This window comes from Sinocyclocheilus grahami, unplaced genomic scaffold, assembly GCF_001515645.1.
Source record: "Sinocyclocheilus grahami isolate Dianchi unplaced genomic scaffold, SAMN03320097.WGS_v1.1 scaffold123.1, whole genome shotgun sequence".
In the NCBI taxonomy this organism is placed as follows: domain Eukaryota; kingdom Metazoa; phylum Chordata; class Actinopteri; order Cypriniformes; family Cyprinidae; genus Sinocyclocheilus; species Sinocyclocheilus grahami.
The window spans coordinates 1,244,289-1,268,723 of NW_015505302.1; the positions used below are offsets into that span (position 1 = coordinate 1,244,289).

Genomic DNA, 24,435 nt, shown 5'->3' on the forward strand with positions numbered 1-24,435 from the left:
GGTAAAAATCAGCTGTGGCGGGTAACGCTGTCAAATCACCAGCCAATTTGGCAGGGTTACTTTTCGTAAATTATGTTCACTCATTAATTTCTTGGGTAAGTTCATGCAGGCCAAATCTGCGCAGGTTTAGCGCAAATACAATCACATGACATTATCGAGTATATTGCAAAAGCTAAACAAAACACACCTACAAAGGCACGCATACTCGACGAGATGAAGTCTGGTTAGAGTAGACCAACACAGGCTTTAGTGCATGTGCGCTTTTAGAGTGGTTCTTTCACTGCATGATTCAGTCTATTAATATGCATTAAGAATGATCACATAATTCAAGATATGGAGGCACAAAATGTATATTTATATCAATTCATATAGTTAATCAATATCACACGAAGAGTGCCGTTTTTTCTTTAAAAATCAGCATGGTTACAAATGTGATATTTATTTTATACAACAGTTCAATAAACAAAAAGTTAATATCAAGAGACTTGACCATATTGGCTGTTTTTGCGCTATTTCTGTGCTATTTCGCCAACAAAAAAACATTCCAAACACAGCCACAGTACTGTTTTGCTAAATTTGTTTAGTAACAGCTTAATTGTATTATTATTATAATTGACTGGTTAAATGTAAGAATTTTACTCAAAAGATGATGTACACTTTTAGAAAAAAATGGCTTTATAAAAGGTAAGAATGCCCATAAAAGTTAAAAATCTATTTAAACTTATTGGAAAAGATTAATTTCTATCACTGCTGTGAACTTTAGGAGTCAGCTGTCCACGGTAATCCTTAAGATATCAGCACAATAACACACTCAGCAAAATATCGCCCATCTTATTGATAAAATCACAGAAAATATTGAGATATTATTTTTTGTCAATATCGCACACCCCTAGTACTGACAAAATGATTTGCAACGGTCGCTTTGTCACGCCCAGTATAGACAGCCTCAAACTGTTGGTGTATTTCTGTCTTTTTTTTTTTTTTTTGGCTAGTAGACGTTATAAATGGCCGGTAACTTAAAAATTTAGTAGCCAAATTGGCTGGTGAGTGAAAAAGTTAATTTCAATCCCTGATTACAATGTTACATTTGATCAATTTAATGCATCTTTAAAAATTCTTTCTGACCACCTTGATAGTGTATATTATATGTTACATTAAAATTAAATGTCAATATCTAATAAAATGGCATTCATGCATTTGAAAAGCACCAATATAAGCGTCTAAATATGTCACTGTACTTTAGTTTGCCTTGTAAATGAGCAGATTTAGTGAAGAATGACAGGAAGTTATTGTGTGGCCATGTGTGGTTGGCCACATGTCAACAAGTCAAAAGCTTGCGTTAACTGGTCTGCCACAGCTCCGACATATCAAACTACTTTAAAAGACATTGGTATGTTATGTCAGCTGGTAAATTATGGTACTTTGAGATACACATTTTGCAGTCAAAAAAAAACAAAACATACTTTTGTTATCGAAGGAACTTACACAAACATTGTATATAAATAAGAAAAAAGGATATACTCACGGCCCACACAGGAGAAGTGAAACCCAGGATAGCAGCTTGCATGCCCTCTGACACAAACGGAACAATGTTCTCCCCCAGACGTGTGTCTCCATACAAAGCCCTCAGGATGTTCAGAGCGTGGACCTGTATGTGCAGAAAAAACAAAGAGCCGTTAAACAGGCCTGATTCTACGCATATGTTTCTCTTAGAGATGAAGTGTGTGTGTGTGTCCACCTGTGGCACAGAGCTGCTCTCAGTATCTCCATCATTAGAGGTCATGGCCAATGCTGTCAGAGATCTCATGGTCATCTTCAGGAGTCCACAGCTGGATGATTTGGGCACAGGGGACAGCAGGGCCTACAAAGAGACAACGTTATCACAGCTAACACTTTCATGGAAGATTAACAGGCAAGTCCCCACACATTTGACATGGTTTGGAATGACATGAGGGTGAGTAAATGATGACAGAAATTTCATTTTTAGGTGAACTGTCCTTTAAGCTGTATTTCAGACAGGACATTTCTTTAAGACAGGGCCAGTGAATGGCAGCATGACAGAGGAAAAATTACTCAGGGTGTGTAACCGAATATGGCCTCTGTTCTTTTGTCCTCGTGCCATAAGGGTGTGAACTCATCGCGCAAGACCACCTTTTCTGGGACATACCACAGGAATGTGCGCTCATGCCAGGCGTTGAGTCAATCCATCCTCTCAGTGTCTTATTCTTCCCTAAAACCCTCTCATTGTCTTGCGTTTCAAATCCAAAGCTCATTTTTCCTTGACTTCAGTATTCAAGCTATTCTGACCTCTCAAGAGGACTGTCCACTGGGGAAGATCTCCATCATAAAAACTATACGGAATCAATTACCGATCCGCAGATGTTCAAATAACACTAATGAAACAGTGGGAGATTCTTCAGAGATTGTCAGCTTATTACTTATTTGTGTAAGCATGACTTTTGTAGAGGTGCTATGCAACTAGAACATCACACACATTTGTGGTGAATTTTACAGCCAAGTACCTCTAGGCATTAAATGTTTATCAAAGTAATTTTATGTTCTCATAGCCCCTGCTAATAAATGCTGCAACTGCACTATCATAGAAGCCTCTTTCTTTCCTTCTTCTTAATAGTATTAATGTATTATCAATGTTATTAACAGTTGCACTGCCTAATACATTTGTGGAAACGGTGATCATTTTTTTTCAGGATTCTTTGATGAGAGAAAGTTAAAACGAACAGCATTTATTTGACAGAGAAATCTTTGACAATGTAAAAGTCTTTACTGATAATTTGAATCAATTTAATACATAAAAGTATCATTTTGTTCCGAAAAAATCTTTCTGACTCCATACTTTTGAAAAGTATTGTTTGTCACTGTAAAAATAGCCTATTTACAGGAGTATTTGGCGTTTAAGCGGACAAAATGATTGGAGAAGTCTGGTATAAGTAATCAGAGAGAAATATGTAATTTCACAGGAAAATCTGGTTACAACAACGGTTAAAAATTACAAGCTAAAAAAAAAACAGACGCGGTAAAAAATATACAGGGTAAATTTCTAATTTGTCAAGTTTAAAATTAGAAATTTATTACGGCTGTCAATTGATTAAATTTTTGGGTTCAATTTATCGAATTAATCGCAAATGAAATTAGGCTGTGAAAATACCACCAAAAGATCATTTAAAGCCATTATTGTGTTACATGAGAAAAGTATCAAGTAGATATTACAAAAAGTAGCTTTCGAAAGAAATATTTTATTTGATTCAACATGAAATGTATTACACATTTAGGCTAAAACGGCCTTACATAAACCATGATGGAACATAAAAGAAGATCATTTGAGAAACAAAACAGCTTGGTTACTAACTTCAAAATACCTTCTTTTATGTTCCACAAAAGAAAGTAAGTCATACAGGTTCGAAACGACATGAAGCTGTATTTTAGGTGAACTATCCCTTTAATGTTGTTGTTGTTTAATATGGAAATTGTATTTATTTTATTTTAATGAAATGATACTTTAAATAAGAAACTAAAACTGCCAGTAGGTGGCAGTAAATGTCTTTACGAGTAAGTTACGGAGTCATTTATTCATTCATTTGATTTGTTCAAATGGCTGATTCATTCAGAAATGAAGTAAACGGCTCTTTGTGAATGGGGCTTTAAATCATTGGTTCACCAGATTCATTCGAAATGCAGAATCATTCAGAAATCACCAGTGTTGTCAAGAGATGCACAACAGTTCTGCTGTGGCTTGGTAAAATTGAGCAAAAACAGACAATATTGCGTCTAAAATATAACACAATAGTACGTTTTTATTTACGGAACTGTTGTATAAAATCACATTTGCACTCGTGCTATTGGGGTCAAAAACGCCACTCACGCTGCTCTTGTGATATCGCTTATATGAGACAAACTCATACAGGGGCATTTTTTCCCCCAATATCTTGCACATAACTGCACTTATGGACTACTGTACAACACGCAGTGAGTTGTTGCCCTGCATCATATTTGTCAACTGTATGAAATATGAGATGAAGATCAGGTCTGGGGCGGGGCGGGGCGGGTGCGTTAAAATATTTTAAAAATCGCATTAATTTTCCAAACTAATTAATTATATTAACATTGCCAGCCCTAAAATTTATACAAGAAGAAAAGGCTATTGTTTCTTTAGGTGTAATGCATTCATTTTGGAGGTGGGGGGGGGATCTAGTGGTCTGTGGCGTACATTAAGGAGGCCCAAGGTACTAACCTGTATATAGAAGGGTATTCCTGCGCTGCGGCGGGTCACACACAGTTTAGAGGAGGGGTCACTGGCTTTCACTTCCTCAAGAACCTCCTTCAGCCATTGTGCTGGCAGCTGCTCTAGTGCAGCACTCCCACTCCTAACACAAACACACACACACACACACCGATTACAACAAACCCACATAAGACCTTGTTGTGGAATTCTGAAGACTGTTGGTATCCAAGTTTGTGTGGTTCCTAGTGTCTCTCAAACATTTGTCTCTGTTTTCACTGATGTGATATTATCCACAGTTTTCAAAGCCATCGAAAAATCAAATCACATCCAAATGTGATCTCAAAGCATAGACTATAAAATGAACTGAATTTGAACACTCATTCGTGGAAAATGTCAGACGAGAGCCAAGTTATATTACAGCGGAAAAGTTGTGAAGATTAACATCAGTTTTTATAAACAGTTTTTGTGGAATCATACAGAGGCAGACTCTGTTGTCAGTCATGGTTTCCAAAAACAATATTAACCAGCACAACTGTTTGATAATAATAAGAAATGTTCTTAAGCAGCATATCAGCATATTAGAATGATTTCTGAAGGATTATGTGACACTGGAGTAATGATGCTGAAAATTCAGCTTTGAATCACATGAGTAAATTACATTTTAAAATATATTAAAATAGAAAACATTTATTTGAAATAGAAAAAATATATAAAAACTCCACAATATTATAATTTTTACTACATTTTGTCAAATAAATGCAGCCTTGGTGAGCAAAACAGACTTCTTACCAAAATCATAACAGAGCCCAAACCTACAGGAAAATTATTTTTCAGCAGCAAAGCTGTGATTAAGAAAAGAAATCTCAGTAAGCCACACAATTTGAGGGACCATTCATGTTCATAGCACAAAGTTTGAAGTATTGTTTGTATGGGATGAGTTGCACAACAACGATTTATTCTTCATGTTAAAGGTTTGTTCAAAATCCTATTCCAAAGTATGAGCAATAATAATAGAGATGCTTGCCTAAGCAAGCACTGTAATTACACTGCAAACCTCGGTTGAACACACACAAACACACAGCAGAAGCTGCCCAAGCGTGTGCAGGACGCCCACTTTGAGAGTGGAGAAAAATGCAAGGCTCTCGTTATGAAAAGTACCGTTATACCAGATGTGCTGGAGCAAACAATCTAAACCACACAGAGCACCCGGGCTCAAACACACCTCTCACGACCCCAAACACAAGGGGAAACCTTCAAAAGGCAGCCGTCGAACGCCCCACAATCAACACCTCGTGACGGGCTTAGTGGTTGCCGGTGGAGCCGTGTAATCACACAGCAATGCTTTTCCTCCAGAAGCACTTCTGAGACTCCATACAGACACAACTGCTAATGCAGGCCGATCCATCACAAACGCTTCCTCAGCGATTTCAAGAAACGTTACCATCTCAGGATTGAGCATTTGTTTGCATGCACGTTTTTTGTCTGTTTTGGACCTTTTATAGATAGGGAGGCCAGAAAAATGACAGTAAATTATAAGGAAAAGAAACAAACCAGATCACCCACTTGAGCACAACAAACAGCTCTGGTTTCATTAGGATCCGTAATGCCCACTTTTCTTTCGTTCTCAGATACGCAGCCCAATAACTTTCCACTTTAATCTCTGCCCAAACACACAATACACCTACGTTTCACCATTTCTCATTACCGGAGCGAGTTTGGCAGCACTAATATTGTGATTAACAACTAACTTGTGCAGTGCTTGTCTCAAGTCATATGAATGTAAATGACGAAACAATTAGTTGTTGACATTTATACAGCAAAGATTCACCAAACTCACTTTCAAATTTCAGTTGCAAGTCTATCTTATTGTATATACTGTATTTATCACTCCTAGCAGACTACAAAATCTACGACCCGTGTTATTTTAGTATTGTTTATGTTGTTTGTACAGTTTTTATAATCATTTTTAAATGGATTTTATTTTTATATTTTATAAAAAATATATATTATATAGTTTAACAATTATACATGATTTAGATTTTTTTTTTGACATTTCTTTTGTTTTTAAATATGGATATGGAAATAACTTTTACTGTACTTCTGCAAAAAAAAATGCTCATCAGTAATTGTGCCTTGTTTTCCCGTGCAAATGTCTAAAGATTCTTACATCAAGACACATTTAAATGAGATGCAAAATGACATAAGATGACTTGATTTCTGACCAAAGTGAAGAGAGTTCGTGATTAAAAATATTTGCCAATGGGCTCAAAAACTAAAAAAGTTTGCATACCTCATTGACGGATATTTATCGTTTTAAGCATAAACTTGCTTAATTTTGTTCAGTTTTTTAAGTCTTCATTTTACATATTGAGTATCTAGATTTAAGGAAGTATATTTGTATTAGAAAATAAAACTACTGAAGAGGATGTTCATTTTTTTGCAATGCATGCAATATTTAATGTCATGACTTCATGAAAATAATTAATAAACTAATCAATAGTAATAACTAATTTAATATTAATTAATGAACTAATACGTTTTTTTTAATTCAATATTTTCATTTAATTTTAGCTTTATTTCAGTTAACCAACATTTATTTTTATTGGTTGAAGTTTATTATAATAGCTCTGGATATTGACTGTTTTCACAATTCAAAAGAGTTTCATGAAACTAAAGTAGAAACCGCAAGCTCAAAAACTAAAAAAGTTTGCATACCTCATTGACGGATATTTATCGTTTTAAGCATAAACTTGCTTAATTTTGTTCAGTTTTTTAAGTCTTCATTTTACATACTAGATTTAAGGAAGTATATTTGTATTAGAAAATAAAACTACTGAAGAGGATGTTCATTTTTTTGCAATGCATGCAATATTTAATGTCATGACTTCATGAAAATAATTAATAAACTAATCAATAGTAATAACTAATTTAATATTAATTAATGAACTAATACGTTTTTTTTAATTCAATATTTTCATTTAATTTTAGCTTTATTTCAGTTAACCAACATTTATTTTTATTGGTTGAAGTTTATTATAATAGCTCTGGATATTGACTGTTTTCACAATTCAAAAGAGTTTCATGAAACTAAAGTAGAAACCGCAGAGTAAGGCAAATTCAAAGTAAAAGAGGAAAGCAGAAGGCAGGAATGGAGTCAGATCATTAAAGACGCTCCCTCAGCAACTCCACAACAGCAGAAGCGATCTGATGTCCCCTTCATGTCACACTCGTGGCAGCGAGCGAGTCAATTTCCTTAACTTCTGCACAGAGACCACATTCCGAAGCTCATTAAATCTCACATTGCCAGATGTTAACAGTTTTTAAACTTCCTGATCATTTGAAGCTTGTCCTTCAGGAGCAGCGCTGGTTTCCAGTCCAGCACTTGAGAGGGAGCAGGAATGAGGAGGAGGAGGGCTGGACTCATTCAGGTATGAAACGTTACTGCCAAGCACAACATCAGGGGCCCTGGGGCCCTAGTCCTCGTGACTCCCTCATCTATAAAGATGCACACTTGTTCTGACTGAGGCCTTTGGGTTGAAAACATCAAAACATCTGTAATGACAAGGGGCGTATTTTACTGGACAGAGAGTTGATGAGTCTGTATGTGTGTTTTAATCATTAATATAGCTGCTGGGTTAGGTCGAGCAATCTGATTGGGTAAGATCTCTCACCTGCAGAGCATCTCAGTGAGCTGAACAAAACCCCCGTAGGCCAATTCAAACGCCCCCCTGTGACGAGACTGTAGCAGCTGCTCCCGAAAGTACTTCCCTACACCTTCCACCTGACAGACGGAGATTAACACACTGCCTCAGTTAAGTCTTTCGAACCCATACGTATACGTTGAACCAGACATACAGCATTAATTTTGAAGTGTTCAATATTTTTATTACTTTTTTTCCAGCATATACATACATTTATATGAATTTCTTTCAATGTAATTTCATTGTAAATTTTAAAAATCCTTTATTCACTCACCCCACGTTTTAAACCTGTATGACATGCTTCAGTGGAACACAAAATAATATTTAGAATTAAAAGATATTAAAAGATATTTAGAAAAATAATAATAATGTTTTTTTGGACTTGGATGGTATGAACAGCTGAAACATTCTTCAAAATATCTCCTTTTATGCACCACAGAACATCAAATGTAATGAGGGTGAGCAAATGACGACAGAATTTTGGATTCAGAACCTGAATTTTAAAAGCACCCTCGATATACTTCTGAATGGCACTGTCACGAATCCGGCCCATGAACTTTCCATTTCATTGACTCTCGCACTACACACTGTTGCACATCACCCCGGACTACATTTCCCATCATGCATTACTGATTGCACTCAGCACGAATTGCACACACCTGTTTACACTGATTGCACCCAGCTGTTTCATATCACTCCCTCACTATATAACACTCACTCTTATCCCTTCCCTCTGCCGAGTATTGTTTCAGCATTTATCACTCCCCTAGAGATAGCTACTTTACGGAGCCCTTTACGTTTCACCATTTCTCATTACCGGAGCGAGTTTGGCAGCACTAATATTGTGATTAACAACTAACTTGTGCAGTGCTTGTCTCAAGTCATATGAATGTAAATGACGAAACAATTAGTTGTTGACATTTATACAGCAAAGATTCACCAAACTCACTTTCAAATTTCAGTTGCAAGTCTATCTTATTGTATATACTGTATTTATCACTCCTAGCAGACTACAAAATCTACGACCCGTGTTATTTTAGTATTGTTTATGTTGTTTGTACAGTTTTTATAATCATTTTTAAATGGATTTTATTTTTATATTTTATAAAAAATATATATTATATAGTTTAACAATTATACATGATTTAGATTTTTTTTTTGACATTTCTTTTGTTTTTAAATATGGATATGGAAATAACTTTTACTGTACTTCTGCAAAAAAAAATGCTCATCAGTAATTGTGCCTTGTTTTCCCGTGCAAATGTCTAAAGATTCTTACATCAAGACACATTTAAATGAGATGCAAAATGACATAAGATGACTTGATTTCTGACCAAAGTGAAGAGAGTTCGTGATTAAAAATATTTGCCAATGAGCTCAAAAACTAAAAAAGTTTGCATACCTCATTGACGGATATTTATCGTTTTAAGCATAAACTTGCTTAATTTTGTTCAGTTTTTTAAGTCTTCATTTTACATACTAGATTTAAGGAAGTATATTTGTATTAGAAAATAAAACTACTGAAGAGGATGTTCATTTTTTTGCAATGCATGCAATATTTAATGTCATGACTTCATGAAAATAATTAATAAACTAATCAATAGTAATAACTAATTTAATATTAATTAATGAACTAATACGTTTTTTTTAATTCAATATTTTCATTTAATTTTAGCTTTATTTCAGTTAACCAACATTTATTTTTATTGGTTGAAGTTTATTATAATAGCTCTGGATATTGACTGTTTTCACAATTCAAAAGAGTTTCATGAAACTAAAGTAGAAACCGCAGAGTAAGGCAAATTCAAAGTAAAAGAGGAAAGCAGAAGGCAGGAATGGAGTCAGATCATTAAAGACGCTCCCTCAGCAACTCCACAACAGCAGAAGCGATCTGATGTCCCCTTCATGTCACACTCGTGGCAGCGAGCGAGTCAATTTCCTTAACTTCTGCACAGAGACCACATTCCGAAGCTCATTAAATCTCACATTGCCAGATGTTAACAGTTTTTAAACTTCCTGATCATTTGAAGCTTGTCCTTCAGGAGCAGCGCTGGTTTCCAGTCCAGCACTTGAGAGGGAGCAGGAATGAGGAGGAGGAGGGCTGGACTCATTCAGGTATGAAACGTTACTGCCAAGCACAACATCAGGGGCCCTGGTGGAGCAGTCCTCGTGACTCCCTCATCTATAAAGATGCACACTTGTTCTGACTGAGGCCTTTGGGTTGAAAACATCTTGAATTGTGTAATGACAAGGGGCGTATTTTACTGGACAGAGAGTTGATGAGTCTGTATGTGTGTTTTAATCATTAATATAGCTGCTGGGTTAGGTCGAGCAATCTGATTGGGTAAGATCTCTCACCTGCAGAGCATCTCAGTGAGCTGAACAAAACCCCCGTAGGCCAATTCAAACGCCCCCCTGTGACGAGACTGTAGCAGCTGCTCCCGAAAGTACTTCCCTACACCTTCCACCTGACAGACGGAGATTAACACACTGCCTCAGTTAAGTCTTTCGAACCCATACGTATACGTTGAACCAGACATACAGCATTAATTTTGAAGTGTTCAATATTTTTATTACTTTTTTTCCAGCATATACATACATTTATATGAATTTCTTTCAATGTAATTTCATTGTAAATTTTAAAAATCCTTTATTCACTCACCCCACGTTTTAAACCTGTATGACATGCTTCAGTGGAACACAAAATAATATTTAGAATTAAAAGATATTAAAAGATATTTAGAAAAATAATAATAATGTTTTTTTGGACTTGGATGGTATGAACAGCTGAAACATTCTTCAAAATATCTCCTTTTATGCACCACAGAACATCAAATGTAATGAGGGTGAGCAAATGACGACAGAATTTTGGATTCAGAACCTGAATTTTAAAAGCACCCTCGATATACTTCTGAATGGCACTGTCACGAATCCGGCCCATGAACTTTCCATTTCATTGACTCTCGCGGAGTCAAGTCACAACTGATCTTCATGAGTCGAGTCAAGTCACAGTTGATCATAATGAGTCAAGTCAGGTCACTGCTAATCTTCAGGAGTCAAGTCACAACTGATCTTCATGAGTCCAGTCAAGTCTCAGCTGATCTGCCAAAGCCTCATCATGTCTCAGCTGTTCATCCAGAGCCTCGTCACGTTTCAGCTGTTCGTCCAGATTCACGTCGCATCACAGCTGATCATCCAGAGTCATGTCACGTCCTGTCTGTTGCAGCACACATTCCTGTTCACGAATATGCCTAGAAAAACAGATATACGTCTTATATCAATAAAACAGCTCCTTCCACAGGCGGGCAGTGGTTAAGGTTCACATAGCAGCAGAGCATCTATTTACATCGTACTCCAAACTGGTACCACCAAACTTTACTTACGCTCCACGTGCGCGGAGAAATTTCACAACATGGCCAGCTAATTACACGTCGGGGTCAGTGACCTAAATAGAGGCTTTTCCAGCATGTCTAGCACTAAGAGGGTTAAACACAAGTCTAATACTGTTGTTTGCTGGTTGTTTTGATTCAATTAGCTTAAACTTGCACTGAATTAGAAAAAAAAATACAAACAAATACCACAGATGGCCATTTATTAGCTATGAAAAACTGGATGCAGAGTGCAACAAAATAGCAGGTTGAAAATTATTCTGACTTAAACAAATCAGTAATTCTGGTTGGTCACAACTTGCATGTCTGTTCTGGCCACACCAGGCATAAAAAAAAATTGAATTTAGATTTTTCATAAACCATAAATGCTATTGGTCACACTTTGTCTTTCTGTTGGTTTTACAAATATTTCACCAGTGAAAAAATAAAAAGTGCTTATGTCTGAACCTCTTAACTCCACTGGATTCTCAAACGGTCACCAACATCTCCACCGATCTTGACCGACGCACCGCTCACAAAGTTTGGAGATGATTTCTGCTTGTTTGCGATGCAAGGGTAAATAAAGAACAGTTTTTTTTTTAATAAGCACAGGGTTTACACTCTATAGAGGCTAATGTTTTATGTATTTGAAGAATGGTGAAGAGTATCTTAGTCTAAAATTCACTGGGTAACGTTAGTCAAAAACAACACTATCTTAAAGTGATAGTACACCCAAAAATGCTGTTGTAAATAATGTTCAGTTTCTTGCACAGACTGATCGTTCAGGAGCCACGGGTATTAATTTTGTGCTGCCTGTATATGCTTTTTTTGGCTCTCAAATGCCGGTCGCCATTGACTTGCATTTTATGAATCACCAAGGTCCACAGTTTCAGCTGCTGGTTGTTTTGATTCAATTAGCTTAAACTTGCACTGAATTAGAAAAAAAAATACAAACAAATACCACAGATGGCCATTTATTAGCTATGAAAAACTGGATGCAGAGTGCAACAAAATAGCAGGTTGAAAATTATTCTGACTTAAACAAATCAGTAATTCTGGTTGGTCACAACTTGCATGTCTGTTCTGGCCACACCAGGCATAAAAAAAAATTGAATTTAGATTTTTCATAAACCATAAATGCTATTGGTCACACTTTGTCTTTCTGTTGGTTTTACAAATATTTCACCAGTGAAAAAATAAAAAGTGCTTATGTCTGAACCTCTTAACTCCACTGGATTCTCAAACGGTCACCAACATCTCCACCGATCTTGACCGACGCACCGCTCACAAAGTTTGGAGATGATTTCTGCTTGTTTGCGATGCAAGGGTAAATAAAGAACAGTTTTTTTTGAATAAGCACAGGGTTTACACTCTATAGAGGCTAATGTTTTATGTATTTGAAGAATGGTGAAGAGTATCTTAGTCTAAAATTCACTGGGTAACGTTAGTCAAAAACAACACTATCTTAAAGTGATAGTACACCCAAAAATGCTGTTGTAAATAATGTTCAGTTTCTTGCACAGACTGATCGTTCAGGAGCCACGGGTATTAATTTTGTGCTGCCTGTATATGCTTTTTTTGGCTCTCAAATGCCGGTCGCCATTGACTTGCATTTTATGAATCACCAAGGTCCACAGTTTCAGCTAAAAATCTTCTTTACTGTTCTACTCAAGAAAAAAAAAATTGCTACATCTACCAAATTTAATTTTTTTTGTGAATTATCCCTTTAAATAGCCTTTGCACAGCAGTTCGTTTTTCATAACATGAGATTTTGGTCAAATGTATTAAACACCAGGGAAAACTGAGTGCCCACATAGCTACAATAAACTTCATAACATGTAAGTTAATGAAAACAATGTGATGCACTTATTGCCTCAAATGCAGCCATTCTAATGATGAACAAAACGTGTATTTCCGACATTCGCTGGTCAAAAACCTCTTAACTTCATTTAAGCTTGCTTGTGGTAAAATGTTATTGAGACATGCAAGTGTCTAACAATATGTAAAGCCACAACTCCAACTTTGATGACAGTGTTTAATTATTTAAAACCTATGGGGTTTTTCTCATTTCCTAAAAAGCAGCGGGTTTGGACAAACACAGCGACAACATGCAGCTCATGGTTATAATATGGCAACGCTTCTTTTTAAGAGCATGTTTGTGTACAAGTTTGGTAGGCTACTCTGTTGGGTCGCCAATTCATGTCTCACATAAACTCTGGATCCTACAGCAAAACCAAATGAGAACCATGGACCTAAACCACAAGTCAAGTGACTTTTGACAAACATATGCAGTTTAAAAAAAATGTATTTACATAAAGATAGGATAAAAGTGCATTAGCAAAAGCTTGGTGGCAAAAAAGTTCTACCATCTAATGTCAATAGTGTAGTGATGTATAAAGCTCACACAAAAGTCACTTTCAAGCCAGTGTTATTGATATACTAACATAATATTTAATAATATTTAGAATTAGCTTTTATTTTTATATTCAGTTGTCATTTGAATATTAGTTTCTGTATTTTTGTTATGTGATTTTGTCATTTGTATTCGTTTTTTTTTTTAGTTAAGCTTACCGGTAAAGCCCCCTGTTCACACCAAGAACGATAACTACAAAGATAACTATAAAGATAACGATATTAGCGTCCACAGCAGAGAACGATATCGTCTGTTTATTCTAAGCGCACGCACGTCTGCCGCTTTAAATTCTTGAGCTCGTTACAGCAGGATGGATTCTGATTGGTTGTCAATTTATTTATCGTTCATCAGCTGGAGAAAAATCGTTTTGAAATTGATCCCAACGATATCGTTTGTCTTTGTCTTCATCGATATAGTTGTGGTGTGGACTCTGCTATTCTTTAATATTGAGAACGATTTTTAGAACTATATCTTTATCACTATCTTCATAGTTATCGTCCTTGGTGTGAACGGGCCTAAACACTTTACAATAAGGTTCATTAGTTAACATGAACCAAGCATGAACAATACTTCTACAGCATTTATTAATCTTAGCTAATGCTAATTTCAACATTTACTAATGCATTATTAAAATCAAAAGTGCTTGTTAACATTATGCACTGTGAATTAACATGAACTAACAGTGAACAACTATATTTTCATTAACTTTAACAAAGATTAATAACTACTGTAATAAATGTATTGTTCATTGTTAATACATTGAAACTTTATTGTAAAGTGTTACCAGTTTACCTTAAAAAAATTAAAATGTTACCTTGGTAACTGACTTGTACATATTTCATTCAATATTAATTGTTTTACTTCAGCATTTTATTTTTAAATAGTTTTTAATAATTTCAGTTTAAATAAACGATAACACTGTTTCAAACCAAGCAGCTTTCTGTTGGTCAACACGGTGCACCTGTTGTGAAATATGAACAGGGGGAAATCTTTGTCACTTTCATGTGACATTTCCAATCATGTGGATTCCTATTGAAATCCCTGGATTTTGCCCAAGAACATTTGCAAAACAATGGTAAAAGTATTCATTTACAATCACTATCAGCTCTCAGAACGGTTCAAGTTAATGCAGCCAACTTGTAAACAGAGTGAGGTGCTTCAACAGTACTTAAATCTTAGGAGCGCCCTGGATTATCCAAATTACTCACAAGTCTCTCAACTCAGTCCAAAGGGGACGGAGAGACCCCCAGCTTAACCAAAGCCATGGGCAAGCCAGACAGACCCAACTTTCTTAGCTCCAGATTAGCCCGTCTATCCAAACCAAACATGCAAGGAGATCTTGAGACAAATGAGTACGACCTTCATTTCACTCCAACGTTCTTTCTTTCTCAAAGGCGACCTACGCAATAAAAGCTGGCAGATTTGATTGTAAAGAGCTTTTGATATTCAAATGACCAGAGTATGACTTCTCTGGGTACCACAATGATGGCGAAAAACCCCAGGATCCCCTACTGAGAAGCAGTTTACTCTTAACCCAAGGAATTCTCCACCATCGAGATGTGACTAACGGTTTGCAGTTGCAATGGCGCATCCGCGGTCCGGAAACATGTGCCACGTTTCCACAGCGACGGAGGACATAACAGGATGCAGGACACACACGTTTGGGAAACAGAACCATCACTGTCATAAACACACGCTCGGCCCGAACACTCCGAAGAAATGCGGTCTGGAAAAAGATAAACACAAACCGCAAACACAAGCCATGTGGACCCAGGCAGCATCATTAAATCATCCTTTATATAACAGGCGAATATGCCATGGTAACCACACCAGTGACATCACTGAATAACTGCACTCCATCTGTTAAAGCGCTGAGGTCATTCCGCAGGACAGAGGAGTGAAAATAACAATTGCACTGACACATGAATGTGTTCGCTGAGGCCGCTGGCTGACCAACTCCAATTCGGAAACCTTCGCACCGATATCAAGTAACAGTTCTAATGATTTATTACTTCATTTTTGTGTACGTGCAAAAGATGTTGCAAGGTCTGCTCACTCCCTCGCTAATTTCTGGATTTGGAAACTACAGCGATCTATCACGGAAAACAAAGTGGGAACATTTGATCAAGCTTTGGCGAAGTTATGCTCTTAGCTTAAGACATTTTAAACCTTCTGCCCCTTAAACTGCTATGTAAAATCTGCTCTGCACAGGATGTGCTACAAAAGAAACTCTGAAATCATATTGGGTCAGATGCCGTAAAATGAAGCAGTCCATACAATGTGTGCAATATATCACCATAAGCAGTCCATATAATGGGTGAAATATATTCTTCTCAAGTCATACATTAGTTTTGAGTGAGAAACCCATTGAAATTTAACCTGCTATTCACTAAAAATCTTATTTGTACTTTTGCATTTTCACTTCATCAGTTAGAAGATCTTATGATTTTACACATAATGGCTTACATTTTGGTCTAATCCTCACAAATTATTATAGATTATATAATGAAATAAAAAATAAAAAAACAATATATGCATTTTTGCTAACTGAAAGTACATTAAATATATTTTAATGACTCCAAAACAGGACGAGAGAGGGAATTTTCACTTTACACCTCAAGCTAGAGTGAACATACACAGATACGGTTACAAACACATGCTCACATTGTACTCTAAGTGCTTGTGGCTTCAAGTCACCCAAGAGGTTTTGAACATATACCAGGATGTAGGAAACGTTCATGTTTATGTATGGTATTGGCACACAGGAGCGAGATGCTGCCAGAACAACTGCTGCCAGAGTCTCAGGTATAAAAAGCTGGTGAATGAGTTCTGTGTGAAGTGGTTCAGCTCTTCAGGGAAAAAGGAAGCCATTTGAAAAGAATGCAGGATAGGAAAGGTAGTCGGACCGTTAAACAGCAGGCCGGTCTGAAATGAAAGCGCTATGCTAAGAGGGCACATGCTAATTGAAGACGGGCACAGCACGAGACTACATATACATTCACTTGGTTTAAACTACTGCAGACGGAAAATAACTGCCCTGCTAAGTGCAGGCAGCTGGTGCGGTTCATGCTGGAGGCACACTTCTGATGCAAAGACTCCTGAACCATATGGAGCAAAATCATCTTATGCATCCTTCAAGAATAAGTAAATCCCAGAATCCATTGCGACAAATGAAAATGTGTGCGTGTGTGTGTATATATTCCTTACGTATATTAATATATAGTGATTGACATATAATTTGTGTTTTTTTTTTTAAATAAATCTATATATATATATAATTTTGGTGAGCCTGTGCGAATTGTAGCTTTTGTCGAATTGTCGTTTCCTGTTCTTAGCTGACAGGAGCGGTACCCGGTGTGGTCTTCTGCTGCTGAAGCCCATCTGCTTCAGGGTTCGACATGTTGTGCGTTCAAAGATGGTATTCTGCATACCTTGGTTGTAACGAGTGGTTATTTGAGTTACTGTTGCCTTTCTATCATCTCTAACCAGTCTGCCCATTCTCCTCTGAAATCAACAAGGCATTTTCGTCCACACAACTGCCGCTCACTGGATATTTTCTCTTTTTCGGACCATTCTCTGTAAACCCTAGAGATGGTTGTGCGTGAAAATCCCAGTAGATCAGCAGTTTTTGAAATACTCAGACCAGCCCATCTGGCACCAACAACCATTCCACGTTCAAAGTCACTTAAATCCCCTTTCTTCCCCATTCTGATGCTCGGTTTGAACTGCAGCAATTCGTCTTCACCATATCTAGATGCCTAAATGCATGGAGTTGCTGCCATGTGATTGGCTGATTAGCAATTTGTGTTACCAAGCAATTGAACAGGTGTACCTAATAAAGTGGCCGGTGAGTGTAGAGCAGGGGTGGCGAACTCCGGTCCTGGAGAGCCGCAGTCCTGCAGAGCTCAGTTCCAACCCTAATAAAAACTCACCTGCCTGTAGCTTCCTAGTAAGCCTTCAGACCTTGATTAGCTTGTTCAGGTGTGTTTGATTAGGGTTAAAGCAAAACTGTTGACTGTCAACTTTTTGCTTACCAACATTCTTCAAAATATGTCCTTTTGTATTCAACAGAAGAATTCAACTCTTAAAGGTTTGAAACAAGTAGAATTTTCATTTTTGGGTGAATGATCACTTAATTATTATTATTATTTCCTTACTTTTACATTTACATACATACATTTTCAATAGGGTGCTAACTTAGAAGGAAGCGTACTCCCAAGGGTTTAGAACGGTCTTTGTGTCTGTACTGGAAATATGTCTGACATTTTCTGTTCAATGGCCGCCAGGCTCAGTTTTATGGCAAATTAAGTTGTATACACCGTGATGATCACATTTCCTGACGCCTCTTCAGGGGCTGTTCTCTAGACCATATTTAAGTCTGTATTAGCAATTACCATGATGTCTCATCTCTCGGCCCTGAGCTCAAAAAGATCAGCTTACTGGAAAAAGTCTCCACTCAACCTTATGAGGTACAGTTCTCCATTATATCTCACTTGCTTATGTAACTGAGATCTTGGCTTCAGGGAGGCTCGGTGGCTTCCATCATAAGGGTCTCTTTGAGATGACTGCATGTATGCGCATCAAGACAATGAATGCCAGCTCAGGTGACACCTGTGGAGTGCGTGTCTGTGTCTGACCTGGTCCTCTGTGACGACTCCTCTGCCGTCAGGGTGCGTGAGAGGACAGCGCAGTGGCATGCTCGGACACAGATGACCCAGCAACATGGACACCTCTTTCATGGTCCTCCAGCAACACACCAGCACCATCTGAGCGGTGACTCGATAGGCCTCTCCATCACCACCACCTAGACAACAAACACACACTCCCAAATAATCCCTCGGAAAACACTGATCAAATGTCGGCCTCTCATGGACAGAACATGTATTACAGCAACACCAGCCCTCGTTTGAAATCAATTCTGGGTTCACTAAAACTATAATGTTAAGAATGAGCGCAGTTTCTAAAGACATCATACTAAAGGATTTATGATGTGCCTGAATGTGTGAAAGCGGAGTCCAAAATGAGTTTTTTTGAGACGGATACTATGGTAAAGGGCAATGGGGTGGAACTGTATCTAGTGATGGGTAATTGTGTTTGTACCGCTGTTACAGGATTGTGGTTTATGAACTGTGTTCTCTGACTCTTTCTGCTCGCTATCACGGCTGCTCTCACTGGGGTCCAGCTCTCTGGCACTAGTGAAAAAGTCATTTGTGTCACGAGGTTGAATCTCCTGCAGGATTTTCTGGAGGCCAGCAGAGGTCTCTGTGAAGAGAAGAAAAACATGTATTGTAATTACAAGCATGCAACTGACAAATGTAAAGCGGGACAACATATTGATTTCCATTTGTATAATTAGTTTAATTAACGTGCATGTGGGAACACACGTGTGTTCACTTTATTTTCACATTCCTGAATATTGTGGACCGAAGATTACAGCATTTCACCAATATTGCACCAAAATAAAAGCTTGAGGATTGCAAACATTAAAATCTTGTAGCTTTAAATGTTTGAAAGTGAAAAATTTAAGACACAACATTAGTATTGCATTTTGCACTGTAAAATAAAAATGATTATTCCATGGTCTGTTGGAATTCTTGATTCTGATTGGCTGGCAGGTATGCATTAAAACCGTTTAATGCACAGGTAGTTCCAAGTCAACGTTCTATATTAATGCCCTGCTTTAATTGACACACACACACACACACAGAGAGAGAGAGAGAGATCGGAGATCCCGCTGCGCAAACAGAAACATTCAGGAGTAGGCCAACATAAACTAGTTGTCAACGCTGCCCCACAACTTTTATTAATAAAATGGTGTAGATACTGGATCACTACATTATATTCCTCAGCAACGAGGAGGTAAAAACACTGGGTACCGTTTAAATCACTAATCTTAAAACTTCATTGTTTGTAGAGAGAGACACACACAGACGCAGGTAATTCACACACACAACTGTCATCTTTCTCTCTCGCACTCACTCGAACAAACGATCGATAATGTTATAATCATTCATTCAAATAAATGTGATCTAACTGCACTATTTCATCTCTGTGTCTGATGTGAAGCGGGCAGAATGTTTGAGCTAACGAGCCGTAACTGTCCGTCATTTTTCCCATTCGGTCAAATATTGCGCTGCAATATTTTTAGATTGCGCCGCGTCGGGTGGTTCTTTGTCTCCACGTTGTGCATTTAAAATCCTTTAATACATGGCAAGCCGTTGATTATCCCTTATGTATTCAATATTTGGCACTACAACTATATATTTAAAACACAATATTTCAGTCTTAATTTTTATAATTAGAGTTATTATTATAATTAGTCATTATTTGTATCATTATTATAATAAGGTGTTTTGTTAATAATATTAATTATGAATGCGTGGTTAAATTACTGAAATATTAACTTAATCTCAGAGAGGTACTTCAAGTAAACATTTTACATACTGTATAAAGAAACAAAAATAATGACATTTTAGATTTGAATAATAAAATCTAATTCTCGTCTAATTTGATTATTTTCTCTTTTTACTTAGAAATTGATAGACAAACCAACACAACCAAAAAAGACTAACATTATAAAATGGACAATAAATCAATAATCAAATCAATAAAATTCTGATTGAATGATCCATGTTTGAAGTTGTTGTAAAATACCCCTGTGACTTGCACATCATCTGAATTCTATATTAATATGGCAAGTTGTGATATTGCTGGACAACTGAACATAAAACTCGGCATTTTGGTCAACAACGCCAACTAAGATGTTCTTCCTCGCCTTAACTTGCTTGGGACACGTCCTGATCTATATTTTCAGTATCACTACATGCTTTTTAACACATCTCTCATGTGTACATAATCACAATCTATACAATAAAAAAAAAAACAGCGTAGCAATTGGTTGACGCACTTCTACCATCACACATTACATACCATCCATACCCCGGGAGATGAGAGGCTACCTTGTGTAAACCAAGGGGCCAACAAAAAGTCTACTAGTGCATTACTGGACATGCTAGCGACTGGTTAGGACAGTGCAAGATGCATTTACCATACTCAGTATCCATGGGAATGAGGCCCTCAGGGGAAGAGCTCTGAAACACAGGTGACACGACATCAGACATCCTGTAGCACAGGCCTATGAGCTCTGACACAACAGCCCTCCACTCAGACAGCAGTACAAGTGATCTGAACACACAGAAAGATATCAACCACACAAAATGAATGCCAAGACCTCTGTAATAGACACTAAAAGGTTGAGTGTGTGTGGATGTACCCAGTACTGAGCTGCTGCAGGACTGCAGTGATGCAGTGAGCTCTATTACAAAGGACAGGAGGAAGCGGCTTGCAGAAGAGACGACTCGGCCTTCAAAACCTCTTCCTTCAGACACACCATCAGCCACTGCACCACTGAAACATCACAAGCACGCTCTCTAATTTAGATACATACATTATTTAGATCCATACATGTATACATTGATCTAATTTAGATTGATGTTTAGAGTTAAAACAACCGCAGAAGTCTCACTTGTCATATCTACTCTAATGAAAAACACAATGTATATTGGTAATGTATATTTAGTTTGAATCTTTGTTTCTACAAAACATTATTAAACTAAAGAAATTATTAACTGCATATTAAATATGAGTAGTAGTAGTAGTAGTAGTAGTAGTAGTCTATAATTTTTAGGAATTCTAAATAAATTATTTAAATTCTAAATAATTTATTTATAATATTTTAATTATATAATTTACATATGTGACCCTGGACCACAAAACCAAAAAAAGTCTTAAAAAGAGATTTGATGTTTATCTGCTTACCCCCAGGGCATCTAAGATGTAGGCGACTGTTTCTTCAGTAGAACACAAACGAAGATTTTCAACTCAAACCGTTGTAGTCTGTCAGTCTTATAATAGAAGTGAATGGGAATCACGGCTTTGAGTGTCAAAAAAACTGAGCACATTCGCATCTTCTTCAGCCGGCGTGTGATGCATCTTATTCTTCTTCTTGCTTTACGGCAGATAGCAGACTTATAAGTGCATTACCGCCACCCATCTCTCAAAATGAACCATTGACACTCCTAACTGAGATTGTAGATAGAGTGTCAAGTGTCCATTTGAGAGATATGTAGCGGTAATGCACTTATAAGTCTGCGATCCGCCGTAAAGCAAGAAGAAGAAACGTCTCCTTTAGCTATATTTTCCATGTGACATTTTGGTTTAGTTATGCACCATCTAATCAGCTTCAAATGCAAAAATGCCTGTTGAGTAAAATAACTCATGCAAAGATTCAGAACCAGTGAATCTCCTATCTGTGGAGTTTATCTCAGAGTAAACCTGTACCTGCAGTACTTAAAGTGACCCTATCATGCCATTTCGAATACTGCCTTTCATGCAGTAATGTAGCTGTATGTGAATGTAAACGATCTGCAAAATTGAAAAGTGGAAAGAGCATAAATAAAGTTAGTCTCCCAAAAGAAAGAATATACTCTGAACAGCCTAAACGAGTCCTCAGTTATTCGAATCCCAGTTCCGTAACAGCTAACACATTTGCTTAATGCCCGCCTACATTTTACGTTTGTTTTACGTTGTCTCTCCTGAAACTCCGCAGTGTCTGTGTGGATAGATTATATACAGAAAGCGAGCAAAGAGCGCTCCCTTTATAATCAAACTCTCATTAATTTGAGCTGCAGTGCGAATGGCTACAATACTCAATGTTGCAAATCACTCTGTAAATAGAAACCTTTGACAGTCTTCAGACCGCAGAGCATGAACAACTAAGCACAGGACTGTTTGAAAGCAACTGCCTATCAGCAGGTACCGAACGGAGTCGAAGTAGTCTTGGATATTGGACCCGCAGTCCACCCGTGCCTACTGATTCCACGATCTGCACCAGTTATGGTTCGCTTGCAGGACTCTGGTTTCTCTTACAGCTCACTTAGTATCACAGTACTACCTGGTACATGTTGAGGACTTGCTGGTCTTTGTGGTCGTCATGTTGGTCCAGTCTCTTTTGCAGCAGCTGAGCTCTGTCCTTCACCCTACACAAGAGCTGACAACGCAACAAAACAGACACGAGCCAATCAGAACATGCCTCCAATGTCCTCTGGCCAATCAAAGCTTGAGCTGACATCACTTCCTACCTTCTTTAACAGACTGACAGTCTGCTGTCTGACTCCTGGTGACTGACTGTTTAGATTAAAGGGCAGGAAGTAGCAGATTAGCTCTATTTCCTGTCTGGACAGTGTTTCCGTGCTGCGATGGCTCTCACATATCAAACCCAGAGCATCCATTCGCACCTGAATTCACATAAACAGCCTTCATTTCCCTTTGTGTTATCGATATTACCCGATTTAACATGTCAGACGTTAATTATTAAAGGTTCAGTTAAGTAAATAATTCAGTTAATATAATGCAGTTCCAGTTTACCTGATCGTGTTTGTGCACCAGAGCCTGTCGCTTTAGTGGGAGCGGCACCAGGCCACCCCACAATTCTTCCTCCACAGACTTGAGAACACCCTGAGACCGGGCGGCACGCAGACACGTCATCAGAGCCCCCAACATACCTCTGCTGCCAGCTTACCCCGAGGAACCAACACTTAACAAAAAAAATCTATAAAATTTTTCTTTCTATAATTCAATAAAAATATTTTCTAAAAATATTCCACACTCAAATGCCCCAAAATTATTTATACACATATATACACCGATGAATACTGCAAACATCTGAAACTGCAAAAAAATAAATAATAATAAATTAGATATAAAAATAATATAATTAAATTAGATAAAAAATGAAATTAAATAAAAAGAATAATAAAATTAAATAAAAATGTATGATTACAATTTCTGTAAATTAGTTTAACGTGTCTGTTTCAATCTCTAAGCATCATCATTCTTAAACTAAAATGTAGTATCAATATTACATAAATTATAAATTATTATGCATTGCTATTTTGGAGATAAAAATGATTTGATCATTCTTTCTTGAGTTCATTTAGTGATAAACATGGTTCCGAGGCAGCTTTACAGAAAATAAATTAATAAATACGTTAAATAAATCTTACCGCTGCTTAAGAAACATTGCTATTATTATAAATTGCAAAAACATTTTTGTGAATTCATATATATATATATAATGAAAGTCTGTTCATAAGAACAATCAAAAATAAAAATCTTTCGTAACATTATAATGTCTTCACTGCACATACACAAGACCCTTACCCTCTGTGCAAGTCGGCATCTCCTGCAGGGCCTGTACCATGTGGCTAAGGCTGGAGGGGTTGCAGCGTAGCAGTTTGGGCAGAAAGTAGTCAAGCATATAAGTTGTTTGATCCAATCGAGCTGTGCACAGTACCTGCAGCAGAGGCCTCACCCAAACTTCATGCCACCCATCTATCCAGACATCCCCATCCCTAAACCGGGCACACAACTGGGCTTTATGTCTGACAAGCTTCTCCAGAAGGTCGCTGGCATATGGTGCCATCGTCTGATCCCCCATCAGATCCAGCAGCCTGGATGGCAGTCCCCCATCAAGCTTGAGTAAATACTCTGCTCCTAAATGCTCCACCAGGCAGCCCAGTGTGCCGTACTTCCCTTTCATATGCCACTCCAGCGTTAGAAGGTCCTGGGTGAGCTGGGTGATGTAAGGGTCACCGGTGGGATCGGACTTGTGGCCACTGCAGTGCTGGTGGAGCGTGAGGAGGTTCTGGAACA

The 24,435-nt window shown here is 37.5% G+C and overlaps 1 protein-coding gene across 1 annotated transcript in view; it reads right to left on the reverse strand.

Annotated features, from left to right (window-relative positions):
• The window catches only part of LOC107590014 (thyroid adenoma-associated protein homolog), an 88,962-nt gene that overhangs the window by 64,099 nt on the left and 428 nt on the right, over positions 1 to 24,435 (reverse strand). The window contains 14 exon segments of the mRNA XM_016278611.1: positions 1,526 to 1,648; positions 1,739 to 1,861; positions 4,250 to 4,382; positions 10,300 to 10,409; positions 18,360 to 18,526; positions 18,823 to 18,984; positions 20,771 to 20,907; positions 20,996 to 21,043; positions 21,045 to 21,152; positions 22,668 to 22,771; positions 22,863 to 23,018; positions 23,149 to 23,297; positions 23,944 to 24,076; positions 24,170 to 24,427. Of these exon segments, the coding sequence (XP_016134097.1) occupies positions 1,526 to 1,648; positions 1,739 to 1,861; positions 4,250 to 4,382; positions 10,300 to 10,409; positions 18,360 to 18,526; positions 18,823 to 18,984; positions 20,771 to 20,907; positions 20,996 to 21,043; positions 21,045 to 21,152; positions 22,668 to 22,771; positions 22,863 to 23,018; positions 23,149 to 23,297; positions 23,944 to 24,076; positions 24,170 to 24,427 (1,911 nt within the window).